The 14,458-nt window shown below is 44.5% G+C and overlaps 1 protein-coding gene across 3 annotated transcripts in view; it reads left to right on the top strand.

Annotated features, from left to right (window-relative positions):
- The window catches only part of LOC115108550 (discoidin domain-containing receptor 2-like), a 59,101-nt gene extending 45,558 nt beyond the window's left edge, over nt 1-13,543 (top strand). The window contains exons 4-17 of one of the 3 annotated variants that reach the window (XM_029633037.2): nt 655-886; nt 1,068-1,215; nt 1,347-1,449; nt 2,375-2,558; nt 3,010-3,250; nt 3,382-3,453; nt 3,620-3,732; nt 3,960-4,179; nt 4,357-4,595; nt 5,862-5,989; nt 6,195-6,392; nt 6,508-6,742; nt 10,525-10,674; nt 10,774-13,543. In XM_029633037.2, the coding sequence (XP_029488897.1) occupies nt 655-886; nt 1,068-1,215; nt 1,347-1,449; nt 2,375-2,558; nt 3,010-3,250; nt 3,382-3,453; nt 3,620-3,732; nt 3,960-4,179; nt 4,357-4,595; nt 5,862-5,989; nt 6,195-6,392; nt 6,508-6,742; nt 10,525-10,674; nt 10,774-10,905 (2,395 nt within the window). In that variant the 3' untranslated portion in view covers nt 10,906-13,543. Of the gene's footprint in view, nt 1-654; nt 887-1,067; nt 1,216-1,346; nt 1,450-2,374; nt 2,559-3,009; nt 3,251-3,381; nt 3,454-3,595; nt 3,733-3,959; nt 4,180-4,356; nt 4,596-5,861; nt 5,990-6,194; nt 6,393-6,507; nt 6,743-10,524; nt 10,675-10,773 lie in introns of all 3 variants that reach the window. The other 2 variants (XM_029633038.2, XM_029633036.2) reach the window with 2 other exon arrangements.
- Nucleotides 13,544-14,458: the final 915 nt, after the last annotated feature.

Raw genomic sequence — 14,458 nt, 5'->3', positions numbered from 1 at the left:
CTCTCTCTGTTCCCTTTCTCTCTATCTGTGTTCACCGCCTCCCTTTCTCTCTACTCTCCTTTTTATTCCTGTTCTCTCCCTCTCCTGCCCTCTCTCCTCCCCTATCCACCCCCTCCTCTCTTTCCCACCCTCTTCACCCCCTCCTCTCTGTCCCATCCTCTCCACCCCTTTATCTCCCACCCTCTTCACCCCTTCCTCTCTGTCCCATCCTCTCCACCCCTTTATCTCCCACCCTCTTCACCCCTTCCTCTCTGTCCCATCCTCTCCACCCCTTTATCTCCCACCCTCTTCACCCCTTCCTCTCTGTCCCATCCTCTCCACCCCTTTATCTCCCACCCTCTTCACCCCTTCCTCTCTGTCCCATCCTCTCCACCCCTTTATCTCCCACCCTCTTCACCCCTTCCTCTCTGTCCCATCCTCTCCACCCCTTTATCTCCCACCCTCTTCACCCCTTCCTCTCTGTCCCATCCTCTCCACCCCTTTATCTCCCACTCTCTTCACCCCTTCCTCTCTGTCCCATCCTCTCCACCCCTTTATCTCCCACCCTCTTCACCCCCTCCTCTCTGTCCCATCCTCTCCACCCCTTTATCTCCCACCCTCTCCACCCCCTCCTCTCTGTCCCATCCTCTCCACCCCTTTATCTCCCACCCTCAGGTTAGACTTTGAGGAGGGTGATGGTGCATGGTGTCCAGAGATAACGGTTGAACCAGACAGTCTAAAGGAGTTCCTCCAGATAGACCTGCGTTCCCTCCACTTCATCACCCTGGTGGGCACCCAGGGCCGCCATGCAGGGGGCATCGGCAACGAGTTCGCCCAGATGTACAAGATTAAATATAGCCGTGACGGCAGCCGCTGGATTTCCTGGAGGAACAGACAGGGCAAACAGGTGATTATTGATTTACATGATTAATGATTGACAAGGAGGACAGGAATATAAAAATGTTAATACATTGATAATGGTACTTTTGGTGATTTGTGACGTCACTCTCCGGTGGTTAAGGGGAACTGGAATGTGTGATTTATTTCTTATTATTTAGGCTAATTGGTTGATTGATTCATGGCTGTAGGTGATAGAGGGAAACAGGAATGCATATGACATTGTGCTGAAGGACCTGGAGCCTCCGATCATCGCCCGCTTCGTGAGGTTCATGCCCGTCTCAGACCACTCCATGAACGTCTGCATGAGGGTAGAGCTCTACGGCTGTGAGTGGCTTGGTAAGACAGATGGAGAGGAGAAAGGGATAGGAGGAGGAGCTCCCTACTCTGAGCCATGGGTAGACAGAGTTGGGCAAACTCGCTGCCTAGGCTTTAGCTCAGTGGGCTAATGCAGTCTCTCTCTATGTCAGATGGTCTGGTGTCCTACAACGCCCCAGCAGGAGAACAGATGAGTCTGGAGGGCCAGCCTGTCCACCTCAATGACTCGGTGTATGATGGAGCCGTCATCTACAGGTGGGTGTGCATAACTCCTTTTCCTTCTCTACCTCCCTCGTCATCTTGCTGCTCCTCTTTTCTCTTTTCCTTCATCTCCTTGTCCTTGTTTTTTCCTCCTTCTCATTCCGCCTCTCAATATATCCCTCCTCTCTCGGGTTCATCCAACCTCATTCTCTGTTATTCCTCCTCCTCCTTTTGTCTTTCCTTCACCAACCTCTGAGCCTTGGTTCCACACTGGCCCTGTTGTTGCCTGGTTGCCATAGTTCTGGCAGGATGTAGACCGTGGCATGCATCACTGTGGTTATGCCACGCACACACACACACACGTCATTTTTCTCTGTGCAATTATGCAATGGAGTGTTAGGAACACACACACACACACACACAAACAATTACACCCACGGATGGCTTCTGATCCATGAACGCGTGGGAGAGTTTGATTAAGTGTTTTTGGAATTAAACCTGACTTCTTGGGAGCATAAATGACTATTTGGGTATCCTTCCGTTCTGTGTTAGTGTTTGAGTCACTGTGTGCTAAACAATATCCTCCATGACACTGCCATCAGTTTGTCTCTGCTATAGTAGTCAGGAAGTCTCTCTCTCTCCCTCTCTCTCTTTCTTTCTCCTCTCGCTCTCTGAGTTTGAGTCTGTTAAAGTAGTCCAAGAAGAGAAAATGGCTGTTTTGATACCACAGCCAAGATGAGATATTGAGGGTGGTGGATAATATGATGCTACCACCTAGTGGTGGGTGGAGGGAAGCAAGGTTGTCAAGTAGTTGTTTACATGTCGCCAGGTCTCCTTAAAAGGATAGTTCAGCCACAGACTCTCTTGTTCACCACAGAAACAAGGTTTTCTAGAGATTTTTACTTTGTATTTTGACTACCGCAAAATACTCCCAACACTGAGCTCTATCTTCATCTCCTATCTCCTTCTCCATCCCCAGTATGACGGAGGGCCTGGGCCAGCTGACTGATGGAATGTGTGGATTAGATGACTTCACCCACAGCCACGTCTACAATGTGTGGCCTGGTTACGACTACGTGGGATGGACCAATGAGAGCTTTCCCAATGGATACGTGGAGATCATGTTCGAGTTTGACCGCACTCGCAATTTCACCACCATGAAGGTGTGTGTGAAAGGATTGGGGGGAGGCAGACAACCTCTTTTTAAAATGTAACCTTTATTTATTTATTTAACTAGGTAAGTCAGTTAAGAACAAATTCTTATTTACAATGACGGCCTACCCCAGCCAAACCCTAAACCGGACGACACTGGGCCAATTGTGCGCGTGTTGTGGTACAGACTGGAATCTAACCAGGGTCTGTAGTGACGCCTCTAGCATTGAGATGCAGTGCCTTAGACCGCTGCGCCACTCGGGAGTCCCATTTCTTGCTACTCCAGCTGGTATTTCAAGTGTTCACCACCTCCCAAATAACAGGCATTGCATTTCCAAATCTTTCCATCGCCCTAAAACGTTTTTCCTGCAGGTTGACTGTAATAACCTGTTTCACTGTAACAACATATACCCCTCTTGCTCTCCCCTCTCTCTTTCTGTCTCTCTCTTTCTCTGTTTCTAGGTGCACTGTAACAACATGTTCATGAAGCATGTCAAGGCATTCCGCCAGGTGGTGTGTTACTTCCGTTCTGAGGCTGACTGGGAGGCCACGCCCCTTTCCTTTAGTCCCGTGGTGGATGACGTCAATCTCAGCGCCCGCTTCGTCACCATCTCTCTGGCCAATCATATGGCCAGCGCAATCAAGTGCCAGTTCTACTTTGCTGAAGCCTGGATGATGTTTAGCGAAATCACCTTCCAGTCAGGTAAACATGTGTACCGGTACACACACCTCAGATCACCTCCAGCTCATGTATAGAGAACACCCCTTTCAATATGAATCTGTAAACTATTATCTGTTCTTTGTTGTGATTCACGTCTGTCTCTGCTCTTCCAGACACAGCCATGTACAATACTACCCTGGCACCCCCCAAGACCGGCAGCAGCCCCCCCACTAGCACTCAACCAGGTCAGTGCCCACTCCACATGCATCACACAAACACAAGCTGTAACACACACTCCCACCCGTGAGCAATGCATTTCATGCAAAGCATTTCCTGCTTTAATTATGTAATCCAATCAAATTATGTCTTCCTCTATCCCCTCCCCAGGGGATGACCCCACCCACAAAATAGATGACAGCAACACCAGAATTCTGATTGTCTGCCTGGTGGCCATCATTCTAATCCTTGTCGCCATCATTGTCATCATCCTCTGGAGGCAGGTCTGGCAGAAGATGCTGGAGAAGGTGAGAGATGCCACCTGGTCACACATACATACAAATGAGTTTTTCCTGAGTCAAAAAAGCATTTTGATGCTCCATTTCTCTGAATTGTGAACGTTAGTTATTGTGACTGCTTGTTACTACCCGGAAATGTAAAATATTATTAAAAGTTGGGTAAATAAATCCTACCACGTGTTGATCAATCAAGGCTGGTCAGATGTGTCTCTTTACCCCAGCATCCTTTATTCTAGGCCTCGCGGCGGATGCTGGACGATGAACTAACTGCTAGTCTGTCACTACAGAGCGAGACGTTCGCCTACAGCCACAACAACCCAACATCATCGTCAGCACCCAGCGAGCAGGAGTCTAGCTCCACCTACGAGCGTATCTTCCCCCTGGGCCCTGACTACCAGGAACCATCACGACTCATACGCATGCTACCTGAGTTCTCCCACACCTCCAAGGATGCCGGTGAGTAGACCAGACACACAAGGCAGAGTTTAAATGACCAGAAAAGACATGAGAGAGTTGAATTAAGGAGGTTGAAAAATGATCATGTCTGCTCATTCTGTAAGCATGAAGTCACCCCATTGTGTATGATGATGTCATATTGCTGAATCTACCTTCAACTCTTTTCTCTGGCATCAGTTTCGACCAGCACAGCAGTGACAGCCTCCAAGGCTCCCACTGCAACAGTTGCCCAGGACGGAGTCCCTCACTATGCAGAGGCAGACATCGTCAACCTGCAGGGCGTAACCGGGGGCAACACGTACGCGGTCCCTGCTTTAACCATGGACCTGCTGTCAGGGAAGGACGTGGCAGTGGAAGAGTTCCCCAGGAAACTGCTCACCTTCAAAGAGAAGCTGGGCGAGGGACAGTTTGGAGAGGTTTGTGCTCTCTGGACATTACATAGTAATCAATGCCATGTTTGATTTACATTAATTCAACTTATTTCTTATGCACTTCTCATTTCTTATGCACAATATTGATCAGGGTCATTAATTAGATTATTCTGGTGATTTAGGCTGAAGAAAAATCTTGCACAACCTTTGTGGCTCTTCAGAACCATCATTAGTGAACACTAGATGTCGTGTGTTGATCAGAGTTCCCAAGCTCTTCAGAACCATCGTTAGAACCATCATTAGTGAACACTAGATGTCGTGTGTTGATCAGAGTCTCCAGGCTCTTCAGAACCATCGTTAGTGACCACTAGATGTAGTGTGTTGATCAGAGTCTCCAGGCTCTTCAGAACCATTGTTAGAACCATCATTAGTGACCACTAGATGTTGTGTGTTGATCAGAGTCTCCAGGCTCTTCAGAACCATCATTAGTGACCACTAAATGTCTTGTGTTGATCAGAGTCTCCAGGCTCTTCAGAACCATCATTAGTGACCACTAGATGTAGTGTGTTGATCAGAGTCTCCAGGCTCTTCAGAACCATCGTTAGAACCATCATTAGTGAACACTAGATGTCGTGTGTTGATCAGAGTCTCCAGGCTCTTCAGAACCATCGTTAGTGACCACTAGATGTAGTGTGTTGATCAGAGTCTCCAGGCTCTTCAGAACCATTGTTAGAACCATCATTAGTGACCACTAGATGTTGTGTGTTGATCAGAGTCTCCAGGCTCTTCAGAACCATTGTTAGAACCATCATTAGTGACCACTAGATGTCGTGTGTTGATCAGAGTCTCCAGGCTCTTCAGAACCATCATTAGTGACCACTAAATGTCTTGTGTTGATCAGAGTCTCCAGGCTCTTCAGAACCATCATTAGTGACCACTAGATGTAGTGTGTTGATCAGAGTCTCCAGGCTCTTCAGAACCATCGTTAGAACCATCATTAGTGACCACTAGATGTCGTGTGTTGATCAGAGTCTCCAGGCTCTTTAGAACCATCATTAGTGACCACTAGATGTCTTGTGTTGAACAGAGTCTCCAGGCTCTTCAGAACCATCGTTAGAACCATCATTAGTGACCACTAAATGTCTTGTGTTGATCAGAGTCTCCAGGCTCTTCAGAACCATTGTTAGAACCATCATTAGTGACCACTAGATGTCGTGTGTTGATCAGAGTCTCCAGGCTCTTTAGAACCATCATTAGTGACCACTAGATGTAGTGTGTTGATAAGAGTCTCCATGTTCCGTCTCCCTACAGGTCCACTTGTGTGAGGCAGAGGGCATGAAGGAGTTTATAGATGAGGATTTCTCCTTCAACATCAGTGACAACCAGCCAGTACTGGTTGCTGTTAAGATGCTCAGAGCAGATGCTAACAAAAACGCCAGGTGAGGGGGAAGCACACTCCTGATTAGAGAACACAGTGAATGTCTGCCTCTGCTGCTCCCAAATGTATTGACAACGTAGACATGTTTTGAGTGATTTTTCCAGCACATGTTTTATGTGTGTGTTTTGGGATTAATTCATATTTATCATTCAAAGCTCTCAGTCTCCCTACTGACCTCTAACCACTGACCTCTGTGTTATAATCAGGAATGACTTCCTGAAGGAGATTAAGATCATGTCACGTCTGAAGGACCCCAACATCATCCGTCTGCTGGCCGTGTGTATCTGCAGCGACCCCCTCTGCATGATCACAGAGTACATGGAGAACGGTGACCTCAACCAGTTCCTGTCCCGCCATGAACCTGAGGGACAGATAGCACTCATCAGCAAAGTAACCACTGTCGGGTAGGGAAAAGGGGATGGAGGCTGGGACAGGGGTGTGTGTGTAATCCTGTATATCTCTTCACCTCTCCTGGTGCTGACTCTCTCTCTCTCCATCTCTGCCTCTCCTCTGCTCCAGCTACAGTGACCTGCGCTACATGGCCACTCAGATTGCCTCAGGGATGAGGTACCTCTCCTCGCTTAACTTTGTCCACAGAGACCTGGCCACGAGGAACTGTCTGGTGGGGAAGAACTACACCATCAAGATTGCTGACTTTGGCATGAGCAGGAACCTGTACAGTGGAGACTACTACCGCATCCAGGGTCGGGCCGTGCTGCCCATACGATGGATGTCCTGGGAGAGCATACTGCTGGTAGGACTGAGGGAGGGAGAGAGGGAGGGAGGGAGAAGCTGGTGAGACGTGGTGGCCCCCTGGTGGTCTTATGTGGAATAGATACCTTAGTTCACTTTTTCTTTTTACCTTTATTTAACTAGGAAAGTCATTTAAGAACAAATTCTTATTTACAATGACGGCCTAGCAAAAAGCAAAAAGATTCCTGCAGGGACGGGGGCTGGGATTAAAAATTGTAAAAAAATATAGGACAAAACACACATCACGACAAGAGACAACACAACACTACAGAAAAGAGACCTAAGACAAGAACATAGCATGGCAGCAACACATGACATCACAGTATGGTAGCAACACAACATGGTAGCAACACAACATGGCAGCAGCACAACATGGCAGCAGCACAACATGGTAGCGGCACAAAACATGGTACAAGCATTATTTGGCACAGACAACAGCACAAGGGCAAGAAGGTAGAGACAACAATACATCATGCAAAGCAGCCACAACTGTCAGTAAGAGTGTCCATGATTGAGTCTTTGAATGAAGAGATTGAGATAAAACTGTCGAGTTTGAGTGTTTGTTGCAGCTCGTTCCAGTCGCTAGCTGCAGCGAACTGAAAAGAGGAGAGACCCAGGGATGCGACTGGCAGAACGGGTGTTGTATGTGAAGGATGAGGGCTGCAGTAAATATCTCAGGCCTCCCCCTATCTAAGAGGGTTTTATAAATAAGCATCGACCAGTGAGTCTACAGAGACGGGTATACAGAGATGACCAGTTTACAGAGGAGTATAGAGTGCAGTGAGGTGTCCTATAAGGAGCATTGGTGACAAATCTGATGGCCGAATGGTAAAGAACATCTAGCCTCACGAGAGCACCCTTACCTGCCAATCTATAAATTACGTCTCCGTAATCTAGCATGGTTAGGATGGTCATCTGAATCAGGATTAGTTTGGAAGCTGGGGTGAAAGAGGAGCGATGACGATAGAGGAAATCAAGTCTAGATTTAACTTTAGCCTGCAGCTTTGATATGTACTGACAGAAGGACAGTGCACTGTCTAGCCATACTCCCAAGTACTTGTGTGAAGTGACTACCTCAAGCTCTTAACCCTCAGAGGTAGTAATCACACCGGTGGGGAGAGGGGCATCCTTCTTACCAAACCACATGACCTTTGTTTTAGAGGTGTTCAGAACAAGGTTAAGGGCAGAGAACACTAAGAGAACACTAGTGTCCAACACTTGTTGGACACTAAGAAAGCTTTGTTGTAGTGCGTTTAACAAAAAATCCGGGGAAGGGTCAGCTGAGTATAAGACTGTATCATCTGCATATAAATGGATGAGAGAGCTCCCTAGTGCCTGAGCTATGTTGTTGATGTAAATTGAGATGAGCGTAGGGCCTAGGATCGAGCCTTGTGGTACTCCCTTGGTGACAGCCACTGGCTGAGACAGCAGATGTTCTGACTTTATACACTGCACTCTTTGAGAGAGGTAGTTAGCAAACCAGGCCAAAGACCCCTCGGAGACCCCAATACTCCTTAGCCGGCCCACAAGAATGGAATGGTCTACCGTATCAAAATCTTTGGCCAAGTCAATAAAAATAGCAGGACAACATTGCTTAGATTCAAGGGCAATGGTGACATTATTGAGGACCTTTAAGGTTGCAGTGACACATCCATCACCTGAGTGGAAACCAGATTGCATACCCGAGAGAATACTATAGACATCAAGAAAGCGAGTCAGTTTTTCCAACACTTGATAATCGGGCAAATAAAAATAGGCATATAACAGTTAGGATAAGCTTGATCTCCCCCTTTAAATAAACGACTAAATGTGGCTGCCTTTCAAGCAATGGGAACCTCCCCAGAGAGGAGAGACAGACAACCTTATAGAAGAAAGGGTCTATACCATCTGACCCAGATGTTTTTTGGGGGTCAAGTTTAAGGAGCTCCTTTAGCACCTCAGACTCAGTGACCGCCTGTGGGGAAAAGGTTTGGAGCGGGGCAGGGGAAAAAGAGGGAGCAGCATCGGGGCTAGTCGCGTTAGAAGGGGTGGGAGATGAGGAAATGTTGGACCTGCAAGGAGGCATGGCTGAGTCAAATAGTAATCCTGACTTAATGTGGTCAGTTGTGATTAAAGAGCTCAGCCATGTGCTTATTGTCAGTAACAACCACATCATCAACTTTAAGGGACATGGGCAGCTGTGAGGAGGAGGGTTTATTCTCCAGGTCTTTAACCGTTTTCCAGAACGTCTTGGGGTTAGACCCACAGAGAGAGAATTGCTCCTTTAAAGTAACTAACTTTGGCCTTCCGGATAGCCTGAGTGCACTTATTTCTCATTTGCCTGAACGATAGCCAGTCACCCTGAGTATGTGTGTGCCGAGCCTTTCGCCAAATGCAATTCTTGAGGTGGAGTAACTCTGCAAGATCCCGGTCGAACCAGGGGCTGAACCTGTTTTTAATTCTAATTTTCTTTATGGGGGCCTCTTTGTTAATAATACTGCTGAAAATATCCAAAAAAAGAAGGCCCAAGTGTCTTAAACAGAGGGGATCAAGCTGATTCTATTCCCATTTACAGAGGCCAGATCATGAAGGAACGCTTGCTCATTAAAGAAAGATTTAGGGAGTCCCAATGCTTTAGGACTTGGTCAGGTGGTTTAAGCATGTCCCAGTTTAGGTCACCTAGCAGGACAAATTCAGACTTAGTGTAAGGGGCCAGGAGAGAGCTTAGGGCAGGTAGGGTACAGGCTGGTGCTGATGGAGGACGATAGCACCCAGCAACAGTCAACAAAGAGCTATTTGAAAGTTTAATGCTTAAAACCAGCATATCAAATTGTTTGGGGACAAACTTGGTGGAGACAACCGAGCACTGAAGGTGATGCTTGGTTAAGATTGCCAGTCCCCCACCTTTGGAAGATCTGTCTTGCCGGAAAAGGTTCGAACCAGAAAGGTTAACACAGACCACAAGTCAGAATTGAGGCTAGCAACAGTAGATGGGCCACGGTGTACATGCACATTTCCAGACATGAATCAAGGCAGGGCATAGGACAGGAAGAGCTCTGCAGTGCTGATTTATGACTTTTGAATGTGCATTAGATGGCAACAAGATCATATTGTACAGCAATTTCATCAGGTAACATGAATACTAAGCCGACAAGAGGTGGTTAGAACAGGATGGGAGGCCAAAAGTCTGTGTAACCAATAGAGTCAGAGTCCCAAGTGTGGGATCAAACATAGTCTGTTCATAATGTTTTTTCCACTTCAATCAGTGTAGATGAAGGGAGGAGACAGGTTGAAGAAGACATTTTAAGCCTTGAGACAATTGAGACATGGACTGTGTATGTGTGACATTCAGAAGATGAATGGGCAAGACAAAAGATTTGAGTGCTTTTGAACGGGGTATGGTAGTCGGTGTCAGGCGCACCGGTTTGTGTCAAGAACTGCAGCGCTTCTGGGTTTTTCACACTTAACAGTTTCCTGTGTGTATCAAGAATAGTCCACCACCCAAAGGACATCCAGCCAACTTGACACAACTGTGGGAAGCATTGGAGTCAACATAGGCCAGCATCCCTGTAGAATGCTTTTGACACATTGTAGAGTCCATGCTCTGACAAATTGAGGCTGTTCTGAGGGCAGGGGGGGCGTGTTCCTAATCTATGGTATACTCAGTGTATGTTTACTGTAATGGGCCTGTGAATGAGGGCTTTGGTTATCAGTTGAACTATCCCATTTTTAAGCCCCTACAAATCATCTAAACTCAATAACGCATGTAGCCTAATGTCTGTTGTTCTGCCTCTTCACTCCCAGGGTAAGTTCACCACAGCCAGTGACGTGTGGGCGTTTGGGGTGACACTGTGGGAGACCCTGACCTTCTGTAAGGAGCAGCCTTACTCCCAGCTGACTGATGAACAGGTCATAGAGAACACTGGGGAGTTCTTCAGGGACCAGAAACGACAGGTGAGAGACACACTCAAACTGACTCACTCTCTTTTGCTGCAGATGTACCTGCCTATGTTCTACTGTATTGTACCTGATTGTCTTGTCTATCTGTTGTAGATCTACCTGCCCCAGCCAGTGCTGTGTCCTGACTCTTTGTATAAGATCATGCTGTGTTGTTGGAGAAGGAACACCAAGGAGAGGCCTTCCTTCCAGGAGATTCACAGAGTGCTGTTGGAAAGCCAAGCTTAGGGCCCGACCCCTGGGCCAGCACACACACACACAGACAGACAGACGGATGAAACGCATCAACAACACATTAAGCATCGGTCTATAAGTCAAAGGGTCAACTCAGTTCAACTTTTGATGCACAGAAAAATTACAAATGGCTGTCCGTTGTCTCAGCTAGAGAAGTAAAAGTGAAATCTAGCAATGAAAGTTCTGCACTTTTGAAAATGTATAATTTATTCCAAATGGTGCTAGAAATAAGTATGACGTTTCCACCTTGTTTAATGCAGTGTAATGTAATGCCACGTCTATGAATTCAATTGTGTTTTCTTTAAGAAGACTACTTGAATGTAAATCAGATGTCTTCATTAAGCAAACCATCAGTGTTCAGTTTGGAGAATTTTGATACATTAGAAGTTGTATTTTTATTTTGCAAGGTTATTCATCTCAGTCACTGATCGTTTCTTTGTACACTTTGCTTAGAGCTAACAGGGATAATGGTAATGTAGTCAATGCATTATATGACTCTACATGATCCTGACTTACTATCATCCATTTTGAATCTGTTGACAATGTGTCATATAGATATAACATATCTAATCTGTTGGCTTTGAGTAAAGAGTTACAAGTGATGAACAAATTCATAACAGGCAATAACCATCATTCGACCATATCTCAGCTATAGTACTCTCTGGCAGTACACTTTGCCACATTGTCTGCCAGTGATATTTGACCAAGAGTGCTCAAAGACATTGGTGTGTATGTACTTCAATAGATCTTGTTAAATCTCAAATAGTAATATTTTGTATTGATATTTATGTATTGTTTATATTTCAGTTTGCTTTCTGTTTATATATTTGGGTACTGATCAGCTTCTTTTTGCATGGGAAAATTTGTACAAAGTTGTACGTTGTGCAATTTTCTAGATTCAGTTTTGTATTTCGTTAAACATCTCAGTCGAGAGTAGTTTCAGAAAATGACAGTAGGCTTTGTGCAATGTGGGGTGTACAAATGTTGGTTCTCATTCATATTTGTGACCAAATAACTGTCCAAATCAGATCGTAGATCAGCTGCATTACTTATGGTCCATGTTCAGTCCATACTGAGCAGATTATAAATAAACTGCATTAGTGCTGGTCAATGTTCAGTCCATACTGAGCAGATTATAAATAAACTGCATTAGTGCTGGTCCATGTTCAGTCCATACTGAGCAGATTATAAATAAAATGCATTAGTGCTGGTCCATGTTCAGTCCATACTGAGCAGATTATAAATAAAATGCATTACTGATGGTCCATGTTCAGTCCATACTGAACAGATTACAAATAAACTGCATGGTTCATGTTCAGTCCATACTGAGCAGATTATGGTGCTAATCAGGATCCAGACTGTAGGGGAGAGGATGTGCTAACTAAGTTCTGATGGGTCTTTGGAAAGGGAATTGTAAGAAACGATGCTTCTAGAGAGAAAGATTTTTTAAATGGTTAGTGTGTTTGCTACCTTGATAACAAATGTTCTAAGCTATCATTGTGTTGTATTGAACGTGTTAAAATGCACAGTTGTTCTGAACAGGACAACTGTTTATGATGTATCTCTGTTGAAAGAGAGTGAGAGCTGAACGGTGATTAGAGGATTTCTGAATAGAGTTAAGGTGAGGATGATAATCAGTCAGAATGATTTCAGACAATCTCAACTGCACACAAGGACAGTTGTTGTACAACAAGACCGTTACTATAGTAGCTATTATGATTATGCAATTCTTTCACCATTAGCTTTAGGTTTGAACCCTAAATGACTTCAATATGTTATCAACCTGTCTCCTGTCTTCATGGTCTACAGGCTTAGTTTTGATGTCCTGCTTCCTACAATCACACACAGATGCAACTTTACTCTCCTTCTTCTCAGCAACCTTCACCCCTGGACCTTATTATTCACATTCTGGTGTCATTATGGGCCATCTTTATAGGTTGTTCAGTTATAGGCTGAGACCCAAATCAAACACTATTCAAGTTTTAATGTCGCATGCACAAGCACAGTGAAATTATTTTCTTGCAAACTCAAAACCCAACAATGGGCTTTCAATAACAATGTATTAATAGAAAAGAAACACGAGAAATAAGAATAGGAATTATGAACTACACGATCAAGTTAGTAAGCGTACTATATACAGGAAATATTTATAAAGTCAGTTAATGTTTTATTTCTGTATTTCATTTATCATTTTCAGGTTCTCTCTTGACCATGAACTGATGTTATATTGCCCTGTGGGAAGTATATTTGTACATATATTGTAGTCCATAGTAATGGTTTGATAGTCAGTAATATGGATGAGGCATGCATTGATATATATCATTAAGACCAAAATGGGACCTGTTCACAGCATCTCAATGTTTCAGCTTGATTGAATGCTTTATTATTGTATTATTACAGATTTCCATCTATAAAGCAAATGAGGGCATACTTATTGTATAGTAATGAAGTTGTATAGAGGTTATTAGTGTGTCAGTGCACAAGGAAATTAAATAGTGGTTGAGTTTTATAAGATCTTTGTACTCAAATGTTTCTTTAATCAATTAAAACATTGAATTTTGTCTGATTTGTCATGGAGATCATTTGTTACAGACGAAATAAAACAAAATAAAAATAAAACAAATCTCCTAAATGATGCATTGTCTGTTTTGATTTACAATAAAGACTACATTCATGTGACCAATGGATATAGGTTTATGTGAATCACAGAGTTCAGGATGTGACTATGTGACAGACTTCGACAGGATTTTCTACTCAACCAGACAAAGACAGGATTTTCTACTCAATCTACTCTTATTTTCCTATATCTGGGTTGACAGTAGTCTGAACGCTATTGGCTGGGGCTAGGATGTCGCCCAATCATACCATAGGATGCGGTGTTAGCGAGGGGCAGTAGTCTGATTTCAACGTCGTACTCTACAGTTTGTGGACAAATAGTTGCTGTATTTATATATAATTCTATTGATTTAAACAAGCGATAATTACCAAAGGCGTGTTAGTTACCGGAGCGAACACGTAAATATACACGTCTTGGTTTTATTACTGTATCGGTGAAGGAAACAAGTTTATTGCAACATTCTCTTTCTCCGCTAGACTAGTGGACAGCGCTGTTACTGTAAATAGATTCGCGTCGTCACTAGTTACCAGAGCCCCCCCGCCTATTTCTACAATTTATTTTATTTAAAGTGTGATTTTAAACCTAACCGTATCCTTAACCTTGTGCCTAACCCTGACCTTTAAATTAAGACCAAAAAGCTGATTTCATATATACAACTTTGACTTTGTGGCTGTGGCTGTGGTAGCTGGTGAAAGAAACCAACCCCTTTCCTGGAGCGAAACCTTCCTGCAGGTTTTCCCTCTAGCACACCTTCCCAAAAGAGTAGAGGCAAACGGAGACCAACTCCATGTTAATGCCCATGATTTTGTAATGAGATGTTCAACGAGCAGGTGTTCACATTCTTTTGGTCATGTAGTGAATAGATAGATAATCATAAAGACATATGTTTGGGTCATGTAATCTTATTTCATGAACGTTTTATACATCACC

This window comes from Oncorhynchus nerka, linkage group LG24 (genome assembly GCF_034236695.1).
Source record: "Oncorhynchus nerka isolate Pitt River linkage group LG24, Oner_Uvic_2.0, whole genome shotgun sequence".
Lineage (NCBI taxonomy): Eukaryota > Metazoa > Chordata > Actinopteri > Salmoniformes > Salmonidae > Oncorhynchus > Oncorhynchus nerka.
The sequence above is the reverse complement of the archived record's forward strand: the minus strand, read 5'-3'. Positions and strand labels throughout refer to the sequence as shown.